The 19,620-nt window shown below is 47.4% G+C and overlaps 3 protein-coding genes across 6 annotated transcripts in view; 2 read left to right on the plus strand and 1 right to left on the minus strand.

The window, feature by feature from the left end:
• The window catches only part of LOC123761720 (E3 ubiquitin-protein ligase RNF220), a 151,465-nt gene extending 142,243 nt beyond the window's left edge, over positions 1 to 9,222 (plus strand). The window contains exons 5-9 of one of the 2 annotated variants that reach the window (XM_045747853.2): positions 3,787 to 3,951; positions 4,392 to 4,542; positions 4,671 to 4,924; positions 5,148 to 5,222; positions 6,007 to 9,222. In XM_045747853.2, coding sequence (XP_045603809.1) covers positions 3,787 to 3,951; positions 4,392 to 4,542; positions 4,671 to 4,924; positions 5,148 to 5,222; positions 6,007 to 6,078 — 717 coding nt within the window. In that variant the 3' untranslated portion in view covers positions 6,079 to 9,222. The remainder of the gene's footprint in view (positions 1 to 3,786; positions 3,952 to 4,391; positions 4,543 to 4,670; positions 4,925 to 5,147; positions 5,223 to 6,006) is intronic. The other variant, XM_045747854.2, reaches the window with a different exon arrangement.
• Positions 6,400 to 7,299, plus strand: LOC123761830 (uncharacterized). Its single transcript, XM_045748050.1, has one exon. The coding sequence runs from the start codon at positions 6,400 to 6,402 to the stop codon at positions 7,297 to 7,299; it is 900 nt and encodes a 299-aa protein (XP_045604006.1).
• A 6,484-nt stretch (positions 9,223 to 15,706) lies between the features above and the next one.
• The window catches only part of LOC123761721 (E3 ubiquitin-protein ligase RNF220), a 319,808-nt gene continuing 315,894 nt past the window's right edge, over positions 15,707 to 19,620 (minus strand). For all 3 annotated transcript variants that reach the window (XM_069330603.1, XM_045747856.2, XM_069330602.1), the window contains 2 exons: positions 19,209 to 19,283; positions 15,707 to 16,471 (listed from right to left, as the gene is read on the minus strand). In XM_069330603.1, the coding sequence (XP_069186704.1) occupies positions 16,400 to 16,471; positions 19,209 to 19,283 (147 nt within the window). In that variant the 3' untranslated portion in view covers positions 15,707 to 16,399. The remainder of the gene's footprint in view (positions 16,472 to 19,208; positions 19,284 to 19,620) is intronic.

Raw genomic sequence — 19,620 nt, forward strand, 5'->3', positions numbered from 1 at the left:
CACTCCCACAGCTGGTGGCCCAAGATGAGACGCCCCACTCCCACAGCTGGTGGCCCAAGATGAGACGCCCCACTCCCACAGCTGGTGGCCCAAGATGAGACGCCCACACTCCCACAGCTGGTGGCCTAAGATGAGACGCCCCACTCCCACAGCTGGTGGCCCAAGATGAGACGCCCCACTCCCACAGCTGGTGGCCCAAGATGAGACGCCCCACTCCCACAGCTGGTGGCCCAAGATGAGACGCCCCACTCCCACAGCTGGTGGCCCAAGATGAGACGCCCCACTCCCACAGCTGGTGGCCCAAGATGAGACGCCCACACTCCCACAGCTGGTGGCCTAAGATGAGACGCCCCACTCCCACAGCTGGTGGCCCAAGATGAGACGCCCCACTCCCACAGCTGGTGGCCCAAGATGAGACGCCCACACTCCCACAGCTGGTGGCCCAAGATGAGACGCCCCACTCCCACAGCTGGTGGCCCAAGATGAGACGCCCACACTCCCACAGCTGGTGGCCTAAGATGAGACGCCACACTCCCACAGCTGGTGGCCTAAGATGAGACGCCACACTCCCACAGCTGGTGGCCCAAGATGAGACGCCACACTCCCACAGCTGGTGGCCCAAGATGAGACGCCCACACTCCCACAGCTGGTGGCCTAAGATGAGACGCCACACTCCCACAGCTGGTGGCCCAAGATGAGACGCCCACACTCCCACAGCTGGTGGCCCAAGATGAGACGCCCCACTCCCACAGCTGGTGGCCCAAGATGAGACGCCCACACTCCCACAGCTGGTGGCCTAAGATGAGACCTCCTCCCCATTCCCACAGCTGGTGGGAGTAGGACTGTGCATTCAGGTGAATGGTGCTTAACCAGGAGAACGCAAGTTTTTAGTAGTGAATTATGACAACCTGCATAAGTACAATTATTTTCTTCTCTGGTACAGCAGCCCACCATGATCGCCCGGCTCTTTAGGGAGCCGGTCGGCCGAGCGGACAGCACACTGGACTTGTGATCCTGTGGTCCTGGGTTCGATCCCAGGCGCCGGCGAGAAACAATGGGCAGAGTTTCTTTCACCCTATGCCCCTGTTACCTAGCAGTAAAATAGGTACCTGGGTGTCAGCTGTCACAGGCTGCTTCCTGGGGGTGGAGGCCTGGTCGAGGACCGGGCCGCGGGGACACTAAAAGCCCCGAAATTATCTCAAGATAACCTCAAGATGAGCTCTTACAACCCCCCCCCCCTTTACTCCCACTGACTTGTAAAAGCGCCCCCCCCCCTTCTGGTTCCCTCCACCCAAAGGACCCCAACTCCTACTCCTGCTCTTCCCAACCCCTTCCCACTTTTTTTTTTTTTGGGGGGGGGGGAGTAAAGAGGAAGGAGAGGCATAGGTGAAGGGAAGTATAGAAGTGGGAAATACAGTGAGAGGTATGAAAGCAGGCGGGCTGTCCGCCTTGCTGACACGATGTGTGGGTGTTGGCAGCTAAGCTAAGCTGGCTCCCTCTTGTCAGGGAGCTGTGAGTGTGTGAGAGGTTCTTCACATGTGTTTCACCATATGTGGATGTCTATAGATGAATACTGTGTAGCATTCATATATACACACTCCGATGCTTCCACACATGTTGTTCTGTTTAAGGCTCTTTATTTTATTATTATATATATTATTTCTATTATATATAACTTTAATCGCTTCTATATTTATATATATGTCGTACCTAGTAGCCAGAACGCACTTCTCAGCCTACTATGCAAGGCCCTATTTGCCTAATAAACCAAGTTTTCCTGAATTAATGTTTTCTCAAATTTTTTTCTTATGAAATGATAAAGCTACCCATTTCATAATGTATGAGATCAATTTTTTTTTATTGGAGTTAAAATTAACGTAGATATATGACCGAACCTAACCAACCCTACCTAACCTAACCTAACCTATCTTTATAGGTTAGGTTATGTTAGGTGGCCGAAAATGTTAGGTTAGGTTAGGTTAGGTAGGTTAGGTAGTCGAAAAACAATTAATTCATGAAAACTTGGCTTATTAGGCAAATCGGGCCTTGCATAGTAGGCTGAGAAGTGCGTTCTGGCTACTAGGTACGACATATATATATATTATATATATATATATATATATATATATATTATATATATATTATATATATATATATATTATATATATATATATATATATATATATATTATATATATATATATATATATGTCGTACCTAATAGCCAGAACGCACTTCTCAGCCTACTATTCAAGGCCCGATTTGCCTAATAAGCCAAGTTTTCATGAATTAATGTTTTTTCGTCTACCTAACCTACCTAACCTAACCTAACCTAGCTTTTTTTGGCTACCTAACCTAACCTTACCTATAAATATAGGTTAGGTTAGGTTAGGTAGGGTTGGTTAGGTTCGGGCACATATCTACGTTAATTTTAACTCCAATAAAAAAAAATTGACCTCATACATAGAGAAAATGGTTGCTTTATCATTTCATAAGAAAAAAATTATAGTAAATATATTAATTCAGGAAAACTTGGCTTATTAGGCAAATCGGGCCTTGAATAGTAGGCTGAGAAGTGAGTTCTGGCTACTAGGTATGACATATATATATATATATATATATATATATATATATATATATATATATATATATATATATATATATATATATATATATATTTTATATATATACTATATATATATATTATATATATATATATATATATATATATATATATATATATATATATATTATATATATTATACATATATATATTATATAAAATACACATATATATGTATATGTTTTCCCTTCCCACCATGGACACCCAACATCCTCCACAGGCTTCCCCACCACCGATCCTTACCCCCCCCCCCTAACCCCGAATCCTATTCACCAGAGGCACCCCCCCCCCCCCCGATGACCCCTTCAATCTGTGACCCCTCGTCGTCACCCCCCGCACCCCTTAGTTTCTCCCTTTCCCTCACCTCAAAATAAACCCTAAACCCCAAATAGGTACCTTCCCCACCCCCCACCCTCCTTCAGGTCCCGCCAAGCTGGTCTCCCCGCTCCCCCCCACCGTCATAAGACACCACTTGTAGGGCTTCCGTCAGGAATGTTGAGGTATTCCTCCTGGTGCCTCTCACCTTGCAGGACTCCTACACACGTGACTCACCTCTGGCTCCCTCCCTCCTTCCCTCCCCCTCACACACGTGACTCACCTCTGGCTCCCTCCCTCCTTCCCTCCTCCCTCACACACGTGACTCACCTCTGGCTCCCTCCCTCCTTCCCTCCTCCCTCACACACGTGACTCACCTCTGGCTCCCTCCCTCCTCCCTCACACACGTGACTCACCTCTGGCTCCCTTCTTCCTTCCCTCCCCCTCACACACGTGACTCACCTCTGGCTCCCTCCCTCCTTCCCTCCCCCTCACACACGTGACTCACCTCTGGCTCCCTCCCTCCTCCCTCACACACGTGACTCACCTCTGGCTCCCTCCCTCCTTCCCTCCCCCTCACACACGTGACTCACCTCTGGCTCCCTCCCTCCTTCCCTCCCCCTCACACACGTGACTCACCTCTGGCTCCCTCCCTCCTTCCCTCCCCCTCACACACGTGACTCACCTCTGGCTCCCTCCCTCCTTCCCTCCCCCTCACACACGTGACTCACCTCTGGCTCCCTCCCTCCTTCCCTCCCCCTCACACACGTGACTCACCTCTGGCTCCCTCCCTCCTTCCCTCCCCCTCACACACGTGACTCACCTCTGGCTCTCCCCCGTTTCCCGCAGACATATCAGCGGGTGCGGGCCAACCGACAGGTGCGGCTGCGGGCCAAGAAGCGACGGTCGGGCCGCAGCGAGGAGTGCGGGCCGGCATGCCCCGTGTGCGGAGAGCGAGTGTCCGCCACCACGCCAGAGGACCTCCACGCCCACGTCGAGTCCTGCCTCCGTCGGGTGAGTCTCCTCTCTCTCTCTTCTCCACATTCATCTAATTTATTTGGCTGAAATCATCAACCAACCCTCCGCCTCTCCCTTAAATCACCCCCCCCCATTTTCCCTCTCTCTTCTCCCTCACCCTCCCCTCCTCTCTCGCCCCAAATACTATAGATGTTCACGCAACACGTTATTATTACTATCTTTATTGACTAAATATACAAATTTGAGTGTGATCAGAGTGACGGAAGAGCATGCATCAGAGTGATGTGCTGCTCGTACTCACGGCCACACTATCATACACCAGACAATAGGTCGAAATTGAAGCACATTTCAATTTGAAGCACTGCCACACAGGGCAGGGCAGGTCCATGCAGCTTAAAAATAATAAATCTTTCTTCATTTATTAATATAGACAAATTTGGGATGTGGTGAGTAAACTGTCTCTCTCTGGACCACAGTCCGGGGGCGTGTTGTCCGGACTCCTGCAGGGGGGCGGCGAGGACGAGGTGGTGGACGTGGAGGGCGACGGGCCCTACGAGGAGTACGAGTGGTGTGGTCAGCGCCGAGTGAGGGTGTCCTCCCTGCTCAGGGCGCAGCCTCAGCTCCTGGGTGAGTCCACCACTCGGTGTACTACGGCGGGACTGTGTCTGTGGGGGGGTCAAATATAGTCTTGAAACAACAGCCGCAACTATAGTCACTTTGCCATTTTAGTAAACGTGTGCTTTCCAACGGGGCAGTGAGGATGCGCGGCGTGCGGACCATGGCGGTACTAAACCTCTTCACGACTCCTGCAGATCGCCACAGAGAGGGCGGCGAGCGTAGTGGAGATACCGAGATGACTGGAGGCGGCGGCGTGCTGGAGAGCGGCGAGGGCGGCGCCAGCAGCAGGGTGGAGCCCATGAGTGTGGAGCTGGAGGCCCTGAAGGAGAAGGTGCGGGTATTGGAGAGGGACGGCGCCACTCCCTCCAAGTTCCAGTGTCTGGTGTGTCAGGTGAGTGACCGGGGCAGCAGGTGTTGCACACTATCTCTTCAGAAGGGCTGCGAGCCCTTTCTTCTCGGCGGACTGTAGAATGCCAGCAGAGTTGTCCTGTATTCAGTTTCCTGTTTGCATTGTTTGTGCAATAATTTCATGATATTGCTAAGTTGCAGTAGGCTTGGAGCATCCAGGCAGGTCCCCTGACATTCCTCTACTCTCTCTCCTCCTCCTCCCGCAGACGGAGTACGACCGCCCAGCTGTGTCTGTGGTGTGCTGGCACGTGCTCTGTGAGGCATGCTGGGCTCACACGCTGGTACGTATGCACGCCCATCCCACACCTTCTCGTGACCATTGTTGCTTTACACCGCCCACGTGCAGCCTTCACACTACCAGAAAACACTTTGTTTATCTTAAATCTAGTGTGTGTAAATAAACTCATTTAGCATCAAACCAGCAGTCAACATACATGTTGTATGTATATAACATTTGCGTTAATTTGTCTTCAATTTTATGTACGAGTGTTGCAATTCGAAGCTTCGTAAACGGCTTCACGTGGACAGTATGTGTGTCAGATTTTGCTAAACAATATTATTATTTCATAGTGCAGTATTCATTATATTAGAAATACTAGACGTATGTTCCACCGAATCTGCCCAACCACTTGGGCTGGACGGTAAAGCGACGGTCTCTCTTCATGCAGATCGGCGTTCAATCCCAGACCGTCCAAGTGGTTGGGCACCATTCCGTCCTCCCCGTCCCATCCCAAATCCTTATCCTGATCCCTTCCAAGTGCTATATGGTCGTAATGGCTTGGCGCTTTCTCCTGATAGTCCATTCCCCTTCCCTTCGACTGAATCTATAATGTTTGTATTTTACTCTCATAATTAAAAAAAGTAAAAAAGTAGTTTTTTTTATTGTGGCTCCTCTAGCGGGGTTCGAGTCCCTGGAGCAGCCTCACAAACTCTTGCAGTGAAACTGTTCTTGTGTTATGGATGATGTTAATATTTTTTTTTTCTTACCGTTAAATGTTGTTAAGGATGCTACTGCTGCTAACGTTAATAAATGATGTTTAATGGTGGTAATGTTTGCGTTGGCAGGGCGTGAAGAGCGAGTGTCCTCAGTGCTCGCAGGCCGTCTCCCCCGAGGACCTCCGTCCCATTCACTTGTGACTATCAACACCGGCATAGCAGTTCACCGTGAGCCCCGCCCGTGTCCCCCCCACGCCCGCTGTCACAACCTCATCTTCACAAACGCCCGTGATCTTCGCACCAACAGTCCCGACACCTGTGTTTGTTCCTACATTCGCCACTACGCATGGGGCCTCAGCTACACATCGGACTTTAACCACGCCCACAAATCCAACCACGCACGGTGAGCCAACTAGACCCGGGGCTACAACCCCGCTTGGGGCCCCAACGACGCCCGAGGCTCCAGTCTCACCCGGAGCCTTGATAACTTGCGGGTCCCCAACAATGTTTGGGACACGAACCATGCTTGCCACCTCAGCAGCGCCAGAAACTACAGTCACGCGCGAAACTTCGTCCTCGCCCCCGTGGTCTGAAGACATGCGCGAAGTCCCAACCACGCCCGGAGCCCCAGACTTGCCTGGGTCACCAACCACGCCTGGGGACCCACAAGCAATGCTAGCAGCACCAACATCGCCCGGAATTCCAGCCTCGCCCGGGGCTCCAACCACGCCTGGGGATCCAAACACACCCGGGGCTCCATCTACACCCGGGGCTCCATCTACACCCGGGGCACCAAACACGGCCGGGTTTACGAACACTGAGGCACTCCCCAGAACGGTGACGCACATAGTGCTACCTCTCAAGAGACCAGCCACCTCGTACACACCTACACCCACCTTCACCGGCTGTGTGCCTGTGTCGCCCACCTACCCCATAACACCCACACTCGCCTCAGCGTTTGCCTCCGCACCCGGAAATGCACCCATATCTGTAAATGCTCCCACGCCGACACACCTGCAGATTCCCACAGCTACACCCACAACCTTTCCCCTATCAGCTGGTACTTCCTCGTTTGTGACCATACCGGCTAGCACGCACGTATCAGGGCAGGCATCTCCCACAGCACCGCCCACACCCCATCCACCCACACTCCATCCGCCTGCAAACAGATCCTTGGGCGTCTTTATGTTCACGGCCACACCTTCGTCACCACCTACATCTACCACTTCAGAGTTGTCCCAGGATAGCCTTAATCAACCCAGCCCTCTCCAATCCGTTCTGCCTCAACCTGGTCGTCATCGTTCGAGTCCTCTTCAGCTTAGCCTGCCCCAACCCGACCAGAGCCAACATGGTCTCAATAAACTCAGCCCGCCTCAAGCCTCCCTCTCCCATCTCGGCATACCCCAATCAGACCTGCTCTAACCCGTCTTGTCCAGGCCTCACACGTCCACCTCTGGCGTGTCAACCTCAGGACAGTAATACACGTATGGGACATTCTTAAGATTGTCCTCGTAGGTTCCTCGTCATCACACCACCAGTCATCTCCACGTGCACATTGCCGAAAACTACAAGCATCAATATAACTCATCACCCTGGCTACAGCACATCACCCCCTACACAGTCACATCTTTCCCCACATCACCGTCGTCCCCCCCCCCGCCCTCTCATCACCAGTATAAACACTCACTCTTCAGAGACCTACACATAGTAATGGCCCAGAGACCAGGTCGAGACCAAGCTGTTATTCTGTGGGCTTCCCTTGACCCCTGACACCGGGTCACCATCCAATAGATCACTGACCCCACCCGCTTTTAGCCGGATATCAGATCGAAATGATATAGCTCGATCAGATCACCAGCCTTAAGCGGCCCTCCAGGACCACCACAACTCAATTCTACCTCGACAGCAACCTACAACCAAGCCCTAATGAACACTTAAGCCTGCGCGCGCACACTTACACACACACGTACGATCGTGTATATACCCTCCCCCCCCCACACACACACACATGTGCTAGTCCTCTCCCCCCCCTCCCCACCCCTGTTGACCTCGCCGACCGGTACGTGCGACGCACTCCAGCGAGGCGTCAGATCCTCCAGTGATGCCCAAGACGTTGGTGTCGCTCTCCAGCGGTAGTCAAGACGCTGGTGTGGCGTCGGCAGGAATCGTTGGTCGTGATGTTTCATCTCCCTCAAAGCTGCTCAAGCAACACATACTGACAGATTGACAAACTAAACGAAAGCAACAATGGAGCTAAACCGTTATATTACAAGAAAAAAAAAGTGTTTCTGATCTTCATAGATTGGAAATTTATATTAAAAATGATTTTGGGTTTTATATATATATATATATACATATATGTACAGTATATATCTTTCCTCCCCCCCCCCCCTCTCCCAACCTCCATCCACCTGTACCTATTTGACTCTTTGGTAAAAATGCTGAAATAAAGTATTGTAAAATTTGTAATGAATGTTGGCAGACAATGGAGGCCCTCTCTCATACTTGTCGTTGTGTGTCGGTCGTTCACTGCTAAGGGCTCCAAATTCTCTTCACTTTAGCGTGTAAAGTCTTGTAGGCAATCTGTAATTTAACCCACTAAAAAGAGCTTTATAATCCATTTATGATAGGCCATGTTTGAGTGTTGATCGAGCTCCAAGCTTTATATGATGTATATGTATTCTAGAGAGGTTACCTAACTTGTGTATGTATAAAGCTTTTTAAACGGCGATGGAGTCATGTGAGACCAACGTTATGTAGTGTAGGGAGGCAAGGGGAGCAGACGGGCGTGGTGGGCGGGGTGACGGGCGGGGAGGGGGACGGGAGATACCCGACCACTCGGCCTCCTTGACTGGGCACACATTTGATGCCCATACTCCAGTATGTGCCCAGTCAGTCGTGTATATATATATCAAAGCTAAATATTAAGAGCCCTCAAGGATTATAATCTCTAAAAGGAGGGTCAGAGTGGTTAAGCGTGTCCCCTCACCCCCCCTCCCCCATAGTCTCATCCCCCTCAAAAAGAGTTCAATTTTTTTGTCTTTTCAACCCTTCCTCGTCAGGCCTCTGCCCCTGCCCCCCTAGTGTTGTGTATACCAGAGATGGGTACTCTGTCGTCACGTGACCTGCCTGTGGGACACCTGTCAATTGTTTTCTCCTCCCCCCCCCAACCCCCCTTCCAGATTTCACAAATCTCTCCCACACTTGCTACTACCCGCCCCTCCCTCCCTCCCCCCAGCACACCACCACAGGAGGTCACGTGACTAGAGTAGGCCAGGTATTTATATGGTTTCAGAGTCGTGTCGCCCTAAGAGTTAGGAAAAATAGATGACTAAAAAAAATTGAGCGTTTTCTTTTTTTCTCCTAAAATGTGTTGATACTAAAGCTTTCTGTATGTGGTTCGTTCTTGTAATGTCTGGCTACTTTTCCCACTACACACACAAACTCGTCCCATTATACTCACATCTGCCTACTTATACTATACACTCATCTGACTACTATTACCACCGTACACATACATCCGACTACTACTCGCACCATACAACCTCTGCCTACCCCTTACATTATACACACACCTCTGACTTATTCACACCACACACAATCTGTTCTGTTCTACGTCTCCAGGCCCACCACTAAGAACATCCTGTCTCTGGGTCCTCAAAATCAGGTAGGTACTCCTGCAGTTCAAGTTCAACTCCACACTTTGAGATTCGCCATATATTCTCCCTCAGACACAAAATTCCACCACGAACTTCTCCCCACACAAACCTGTAATTCCATTACCAGTCCATAATAATATGCTTTCCTAATAAAATATAAATACATATATTTACTCAAAATAAATTCCTCCTGATATACCCTTCTGCACGCCGGCCCTGCCGCGGTGGGTACTCCCCCATTTACGGACGAGCCCACACCGAAATTCTCCTCTGGCAGGCTGCCTGGGGCTTCACACCCTCAGTCGCTCACTGACCTCAGACGAACGAGTTTGTGCCGCTCCTGCCTCCAGTCTGTCCCATCTATAACGCTTTATATTCATTCACTATCTTAATAAAATATTCAATCTATGTGCATAAACATTCCTACGATCGATCAATAATAAACAATGTATCAACTAATTAAGTGCGCCTAACGCAGAAAGTGATAATGTGGCGATCTTGCTTACTGGCGCCCTAATATACTTTTGATCGTCCACCAAAAAGCCTTTTGGACTGTCTCATAGTCCCGACTTAGTCTACGAAGTCGCCCGGCAGGTTTCACACAAACACTTGCTCACCTTCCTCCACTCTTAGGATATAACACATTAGGGTCCCCACACAGAACACGACCATCCTGCAGGCTTCAGGTCATCCTTAATACCGTTCAGATCACCGAGAAATGACGTACGACGTCCTCGGCAACTAGCACACTTTGTAACAAGTAGCCATCACTCAAACACTAGACTAAGAACTATATTCTCTCTTCTTCCCAGGAGGCAACGACGTATACGTCCATCCCTGACGACTGTAGCAACTCGAGTGACGAGTCACGTCACAAAATGTCGACATCACATTTCATCTAGCTTCTATAAGATGTTCGTCCTCTGCTTGTCTCTATTAAGTCATAATTTACTGACGATTGCTTAATTAGCTTCCTTCTCCTGACTCCTAATCTCTTGTCAGGTGTGTGGAAGAACTTTCACCAGGTAGCTACCTCACTAGGCTACCTGGGGTTCATAACACCATAGAATAATATACAATTTTGTTAACAAAAGCGCCGAGTAATACAATATAAGCAGAGAGCTTATATAGTATTACGTAACGATCTGTACTACTTGACGCTCCTCGAAGAGCTTCCTGCAGCAAGTGACGGATTGTCAAAATCAATCTTTTTATTTGCCTAAGGATCAATAGAACATTTTCATATATTAGACGAGCAACGATAGAGTTGCTATTATAACTGTAAATGACAAACCACGGCGGAATTTCAAAATCCCGTTCGATGATGATGTTTTAGATTCAGCTACTCTGAACAAAAAGTTCCAAGTAGCACGGCCAGCCCGTCCTCCAAACAAAGACCCAAAAGTGATTCCATGCACCCGCCAAACCCCCAGCTGTTTATGAATGAAAAATGCTTTACACACGCCTCAACTGATGACGTTCGAACACTCCGGAACAAATGCTTCACTAACGAATTTTGTTCGAATCACAACGCTATAAATGCTTCACCCACGTACTACAAATACAAATACTCGCCTACAGAACCTAAACACCTAACCTGACCTATGTCAATATATGCACAATATGCTATTATAATATTAATTTATAGTTGAGAAAATAACCGTTTTGAATGGAACAGCATGTAAAAATCTATGAATGCGTCTGTGGGGTCGACCGCTAGATGTAATGGACTTGAGTCGAGGACGGGTTATGGTGAGCCCGTAGTAGACTTCCTCCAGCTCGATAATACTAGGACAAATGGGGTACCCTTTGACAAGCCGTCTGCCTCCTGTTCCCGGTAAATTTAGGCAAACGGAGATTTAACAAACTAAGAAATTGCGAATTATTTAACACATTCAAATATATCTATAAAACACAGTATTCACTACAGGAGTGGGGGATCCTAACGACCTGCACTACAGGAGTGGGGATCCTAACGACCTGCACTACAGGAGTGGGGATCCTAACGACCTGCACTACAGGAGTGGGGATCCTAACGACCTGCACTACAGGCGTGGGGATCCTAACGACCTGCACTACAGGCGTGGGGATCCTAACGACCTGCACTACAGGAGTGGGGATCCTAACGACCTGCACTACAGGAGTGGGGATCCTAACGACCTGCACTACAGGAGTGGGGATCCTAACGACCTGCACTACAGGCGTGGGGATCCTAACGACCTGCACTACAGGAGTGGGGATCCTAACGATCTGCACTACAGGAGTGGGGGATCCTAACGACCTGCACTGCAGGCGTGGGGATCCTAACGACCTGCACTACAGGAGTGGGGGATCCTAACGACCTGCACTGCAGGCGTGGGGATTATATAATAAACAGTGATTTGTGTCTGCACATAATACATACATGAATTATAACCTTTAACTTGAACTTTTTAGACATCGACTTTCACGCGAATTATTAAAACTTTTTGGTCCCGATCTTTACGAATCACACAAATAAGCTCGTCAGTTTTCTAAGCATTTAGTGACTTGGTATGATAAGCTGCGCTGAACATGTCACAGCATGATAAAATGTATGAGAATATTGCAAAATACATGAAAACGTGATAAGTGTAATATGTAACAAGTGTAACACGACAAACTATATGAAAACGTGACGTGACAAAACATATGAAAGCCTAACATTACAAACTATATGAAACTTAATAAATTTCAGATAAAATTTTTGTAAATATGACAGTCCTATATAATCCAATATTAATCCTAAATATAACTCAATTGTATTGAAATTAATCAATCAAATAAATGCATAAAAAATCAATCTTAGGGACCGAACTGATCTCAAACAGTAGATCATGAGAAATGGTGTTGTGTTGTACACACTCGAGCTGATGTTGGGCGGAACATTCAAACTCCTGAACTGCTTACTCCTAAGCTCCGCCCCTCTTGATGACCCCTTACGAGGCGAATACATTCCGTTGGCTAAACCTCATGTTCACATTAGGAAAACATCCAATTACCAATAATGTGAAAGATCTCATGGGTAAATCATGTGCTTTCCTGATGTACCAACCCCGGGGAGTGGCTGCTCTGGTGGCTGTAAACAGTTTCCACCCGTCTTATGGGTTACTGTTGGCCCGGTTATCTTTAGTCGACTTCGGGGCTTAGCGTCCCCGCGGCCCGGTCCTCGACCAGGCCTCCTTTTTTGTTACACACCCCCAGGACAACCCGTTCTCGCAAATTCGTAAAGTCAATATTGACTTATTTAATAAGTGCATAGGTGACATACTAAACATAATAGATACCCTTAAAAAGCTTCATAGAAAACACCGACCTTACCTAACCTTGTTATTATCTTAAGATAAGCATCTTATAGCTTCGTAATTACAATTGTTACTTAACCTATTATAGGTATAGGTTAAGTAATAATTGTAATTACGAAGCAATAAGATGCTTATCTTAAGATACTAACAAGGTTAGGTAAGGTCGGTGTTTTCTATGAAGCTTTTTAAGGGTATCTATTATGTTTAGTATGTCACCTATGCACGTAGTTAATAAGTCAATATTGACTATACGAATTTGCGAGAACGGGTTCCCAGGAAGCAGCCCGTAGCAGCTGCTTAACTCCCAGGTACCTATTTACTGCTAGATGAACAGGAGCATCTGGGTGAAAGAAACTGTCCATTTGTTTCTGCCTTCACCAGGGATCGAACCAGGAACCTCAGGACCACGAATCCCGAACGCTGTACACTCAGCTGTCAAACCCCAGATAGTGCTATATTCTGCCCCCTAGATGGTGGCACCAGCAATAAAAGTCAACTCTCACCTCAAGACTTGTTGCACTGGACTGTAAATTGACATGACATGGACTGGGATCGGATGCGCCCAGGCGTACCCGTGAAGGGTTAATCGCGAAGCCTAATGACAAAGTGAATGTTGCTTATCAGCGGAAACTAATGAGCCTCTCGGTAAATATACGCACAGACGGGCAGATGATTGGGGCGCTCCAGGAGTCCCTCAGGGTGACAAGCACTGGCCCCGCCCCACACAGAGAACACTGGGCAGCAAAACCAAGAACTCGGCCCCCACCTCTTCTTCTTCTTGAGAATAGGTGCAGTTTGCATGAAGGGGTAACCCTCCCGATGACTGCACCAGGACAGATGTAAGGAGACGCGTTGATGGTAAAGAGGAGAAGAAAGTCAAAAGCGGTAGACGTGATGGGCCGTAGAGAGAGGAGTGGCGACGAAAACAGAGGCAAACGTCAGAGGGAGACTCCCCGCACCGGGGGGCGGGGCGTCATGGTCACGGTGGCAGCTGATCCAGGCACGGCGTAGCGGTGTGCGCAAGACGGGAACTAATATTTCTCAGGAAACTTACGGTACGGAAAGCGCAAGCGGTACGCTTCCCAAACCACCCACAGGTCGGCGGGCAGCCGGCCATCAGGCTGGCCCCCACCTAAAACGCAAAAGTCATCCAGTACCTAGCCCGCCCCCTTTCCACTCCGTTCCGGCAGAGCAGAAGCCGGCCGCCCACCACGGCTGAGGGCACACCAGGAGCCCACCAAGACCTACCAACTCCCGGCACTTCTTGGCCAAGTCGGTGCCGGACACCGTCACCCTGTCGGAAAAACCAGCCAAAAAACGTTCAAAATCTATAAACTAACCTATGACCCAAGGCGATATGTGCGCCTGGCGTCGTAACAGTCCGGAACGTTGAACAGGAATGCCAAACGGCAGTATCAAAAACCAAAAATTTCGAAACAGACCTTAATCCAGCGGCTCCCAGGCGGAGCAGGTGTCCAGACGTCCGTTCGTCGTCAAGGGCGAACCAGGAGCCTTCATAGGACGGGTTGTTGTGCTGAAGGTCATTTTCCCGCCCTTGCATTTCATTGGTGGAAACTCTGTGTTTACATCCACCAGAGCAGCCAATCCCTGAGTTTCGTTTCATAAGGAAAGTTCTTATCTTTCAAAGTAAAGATCGTATCTTTACAAGTCTCAAAGTAAACAAACATATTTACTATGAGACTTGTCAGATTATTGATAATTGGATATTTTCTGAATATAAACATTAGTTTTAGCCAATGGGGATGTAGTCACCTGGTAGACGTCATCAAGGGGGCGGAGCTTAGTAACAAGTCGGTCAGTAGTTTCTAAAGTCCGCCCACTGATGACGTCAGCTCATTTGACTAGCACAACGTCCCCGTAGTAAATATTCGTTTGATATTTATTCATAACAAACAATATGAAGAATAAATTGGAAATTAATTTTTTTTACGAACTTGTATTAGGCAAAATTAAATTTAATTAATATATATATATTTTTTAATTATTCTTATTCTTATGATAGGATTCAGGCGCTAAGTTCCAGGTTTCAGTGCTCATTCTAATACTATTGGAACACATGATTTCTGTGGAACTCACGAGCCAATAACAGCAGAGAAAACGTGGGCAAGGCGAGCCTTAATGCAGCTCATGTCAAAGGTTATATATATGTACCACAAACACAAGTTGCATTTATTGAATCCCAGCTCCATTACTGTAGGCTGTCAGGATCTCCACCTCTGCATTGCACACTGGCAGCTAGAAATGACTCCTGTGATTGTTGTATTATTGACCTCTATGTTGGGGTGCCAGAGTCAGAGCAGGAATGGCCCATCAGTCCACAGTCTTACCTGTGTTTCTAGAGAAGAAAGAAAGACAGAGAGAGCACAAGTAGGAGGTTAATTGCGAAGCCTTACTCCCCAGCTGTTTTCTGTATCTGTCAAATTATATAAACAGAAAAGTAATAAATTTTTCTGAACTTGTTAAATAAGACACCTATTAAGGTTACAAATGAACAAATGTGTTGCCATTCTCTGCTTCTACACATTTGATTACTTAGTGAAGGTCACTGACGGCTTTACTGTACAAGTTGTTTTATGTACTTAACCCTTTATGGATCCACTTTAACAAATTAATTTGATATCGTACGATTAAAATATACTTCTAATATTAGTATTATAATCCTGAATTATCACTTATGATAAAAGAAAATTATGGTAATACTAGGATAAAAATGCTCTGGTGTTTCACGTATTAGTAAATTACGCACAAACTTAAAAAAAATAGCAAATACTTTTACTTCTTTCTCAGTTGACCCTATTAATATAGGATATAAAATAGAACACAATATATTTTGAATTCTAGAATTTATCTCTTAATTTCATTAATTGTATTAACATCATCAAGACAACATGTTTTTGTTGTACATAAATGGGAATATTTACAAAAAAAACACACACACACATTTTAACATTATGTTGAGCATCGACAATAACAATTATAGTACTAAGATGTCCCCAGACTGTATGTAAGAGTTCATACGAACGGTGGCCCATGGTTCACTGAGGACATTGTCTTACAACACACCCGACAGCGGGAAGAGGCTATGGAATCATCAGGGGGGAAAGCACTAAGCCATTACGACTATATAGCACTTCGAAGGGGTCAGGATACGGATTTGAGATGGGATGGAGGGGGGGAAGAAGGGAATGGTGCCCAACCACTTATGAACGGTCGGGGATTGAATGCCAACCTGCATGAAATCAGATCGTGGCTCTACCGTCTAGTCCAAGCGGTTAGTCATCACATCACTCGCTGGAGGAGCAAGCAGTCACTACTCCAGCAGTGCCTGCTTCACAGCTGCCAAACAGTTGACAAGTTACTGGCAGTCGCTGGCAGACCATCACCGCAGATTATCGGTCGGTTGTGTTGTCGTAAGTGTTGGACCCATGAGCAGGTGCCTCGGTGTTGGTACACTGTGGCTGAAGAAACAAGCAGCGTGGACACTGATACACCCAGGTGACTGGGTGTGGTGTGGTGGGGTCACAGATACACTCGCCGGAGGTCACCGGGCGCTGTGATGACGCTACACTGAGGACACAGCTTCTTAGCCGCCTGTTGAGGGGGAAGAGTTTCGGTCGAGAGCTTTGTAAAGTATTACACAACTTATAAGTACACAAGTTACGCGAATTAACTATTAATACAAACAGAAAACAAAAGTGACCACTCAGAAAGTTTTCATAATCAATATTTAAGGTTTGACAAATTTATTGTACGAAATAAAAGTGTCTTGTTGAATCCCTGGAAAAAAATACATTACTGATATTACAAACTGATTTAGTAATGCATTAAACTAATTCCCTCTGTTGATAATGTAATGAACAACATGTCAAACTTGTGTTTGACATTAACACGCCTATAAACGCAGACACAAATACCTAAATTAGCTTTAATAAAAGCAAGAAGGTTAAATAACAATTCTCAGCGAATATTCGCTTGGACGTTGTTAATATACAGTCCGTTACCCCTTGAAATAATTCCGGGTCGTACATTAGATAAACACATACAAGGATTTTATTCTGAAGTGAATGGAGACGAGTTCTGTCTTTGCTCTTAATGCTGGTTACCTCATAAAAATTAAAAACAAAACAAAGATTCAAATATACATTTGCATATGATTAGAATTAGGTTATTTATCACTATCTTTTGCGGAGCCCCTCGTTATCCCGGGGGTGACGTCACGAACAACTGGGTTACAGATGAGGTTATCTTGAGATGATTTCGGGGCTTTAGTGTCCCCGCGGCCCGGTCCTCGACCAGGCCTCCACCCCCAGGAAGCAGCCCGTGACAGCTGACTAACACCCAGGTACCTATTTTACTGCTAGGTAACAGGGGCATAGGATGAAAGAAACTCTGCCCATTGTTTCTCGCCGGCGCCTGGGTTCGAACCCAGGATCACAGGATCACAAGTCCAGCGTGCTGTCCGCTCGGCCGATCCACTCAATGAGAGTGGAATTACGTGCAGGAGATGGCTGTTTTGGGAGGGTGTTGAGCAGTCAAGGATCTGTATGGCATAGTATCACACGGAGCCGGTGTCTTGCCCTGTTGGGCACCGGAGCCCACGGTCTAAGACGACCTGATTGGTCAGTGTTCGTCCAACTTTCTCATTTCTGATCCAGGTTCATCTACAATATTAGGCCGGAGCTTTAACACTGGGTTCATTTCATAGAGACCTGTGTCAGATGGTCCGGAATCACATTATGGTGGGTTGTGCTCTTTCTTCATAGTTATTAAAGTTATTTTAACACAATCATGGAGGTTTGTACCATATCCTCACCTTAGAATCCGGCTGCTTCTCCCTCAAAGCATTTCCAAAAATAACCCTCTCCTCAACTCTGCCTTCTACCGCCTTTTCAAGCAACGTCTCAACCCATTCTCCAACTTATTCTTCAACTCATTCCCCAACCCACTTCAACGCTTTCGACCAGAGTTAGAATTCCGGTGCTTTAGACATTAAAAAAAGCACGGTAATGTCGACACTTCCTCGAACTGCTAGGCATCTTTCTCGACATGTTAGGGCAAAGCTCAACCTCGAATTTGACGCTTGAGAATGGCAGGAGAGTTGAGATGTTTTCCCCTAGATGGTCCGGGGCGACCACTCTTGGGTCATTAGTCACCTTCCCTCCCCTATATGGTCCGGGGCGACCATTCTTGGGTCATTAGTCACCTTCCCTCCCCTATATGGTCCGGGGCGACCATTCTTGGGTCATTAGTCACCTTCCCTCCCCTATATGGTCCGGGGCGACCATTCTTGGGTCATTAGTCACCTTCCCTCCCCTATATGGTCCGGGGCGACCACTCTTGGGTCATTAGTCACCTTCCCTCCACAAGATGCTGTCACCTTTCAGTCACCTACAAGCCCTCTCTGGAAATAGTGTTACGAGACTAGGCTAGGTACGCTAGGCTAGTCTCGAAATAAATAGTGTTACTAGGCAAGGCTAGGGCTAGGCTAGGCTCGCCTCGTCTCGTCTGGCCATGGCTTGGCTAGGCTAAGTTGGGCTGGCCTGGGCTAGACCAGACTGGTTCCCGCTGTTGTATTTCAGCCGATCAGCAACCAGACGCAAGGCAGCTGTGCAAGACACATCAGTGAGAATCAAAAATAGTTTTACCATATTAGTGTTTTTTTCTTCACCTTTTCAGAAAAATATTAAATAGTGTGACAAGGTTAAGGCAGGACTGAGAAGGCTGGGCAGACTGCATATTTCTGGACTACCAAAAGGCCTTTGATACAGTACCGCACATGAGACTGCTATAACTGATAAGCTTAGGTCAGGTGGCAAGGGAGGGAAGAAGCCTTGGTGTATACATACCTGACTTGACTATAATACTCACATAGTCAAAATCTTCAAAACTGTTGACATCAAAATAGAAAATCTGATACTATGTCTCTTTTTTGCTCTTATCTACAGACGTGTAGATAAGAGCATATTATACACACACACACACACACACACAGGAAGCAACTCCGTGACAGCTGACTAACTCCCAGGTACCTATTTACTGCTAGGTAACAGGGGGGAGGGGGCATCAGGGTGAAATAAACTCTGCCCATTTTTACACACAGAGATCACACTAACGTGATGCATCAAATGAACAAATCCACAAGGGCCGTGACGAGGATCGAATCCTCGTCACGACCCTTGTGGATTTGTTCTCTGCCCATTTTGTTTCTGCCATCACCGGAGATCGAACTCGGACCCTACTATTACGAGCCCAGAGCGCTGTTCACTCAGCTATCAGGCCCCCCTATACGTGTGTGTGTATATAAGATATATAAGACTTGGTGACTTACAAGGGCGGGGAGCCAGCACTCCTGACAGTGAACGTGCCAACACACGACAGACACCAGCGGCCTCACGTACTCCCCCTGCACCGTCACCGTCGTCGTCACCGTCACCGTCACCGTCACCGTCGTCGTCCACACCCAGGCGCCACACGTCGGTATTCACCATCATAAACATGCAATGAAGATACAAATAAAACGCGACTCTGAGCACATACAAATTTTCTATGTAAAAAAGTATTAATTTTTCCCTCACGAAGCCTTCCCTTAGTAAGAAATATTACCACACATTAAACAAGCTCAACTGTAAGAGTCATACACCACAGTATACCACAGTACACCACAGTATACCACAGTACACCACAGTATACCACAGTACACCACAGTATACCACAGTACACCACAGTATACCACAGTACAC

This window comes from Procambarus clarkii, chromosome 24 (genome assembly GCF_040958095.1).
Source record: "Procambarus clarkii isolate CNS0578487 chromosome 24, FALCON_Pclarkii_2.0, whole genome shotgun sequence".
In the NCBI taxonomy this organism is placed as follows: Eukaryota; Metazoa; Arthropoda; class Malacostraca; order Decapoda; family Cambaridae; genus Procambarus; species Procambarus clarkii.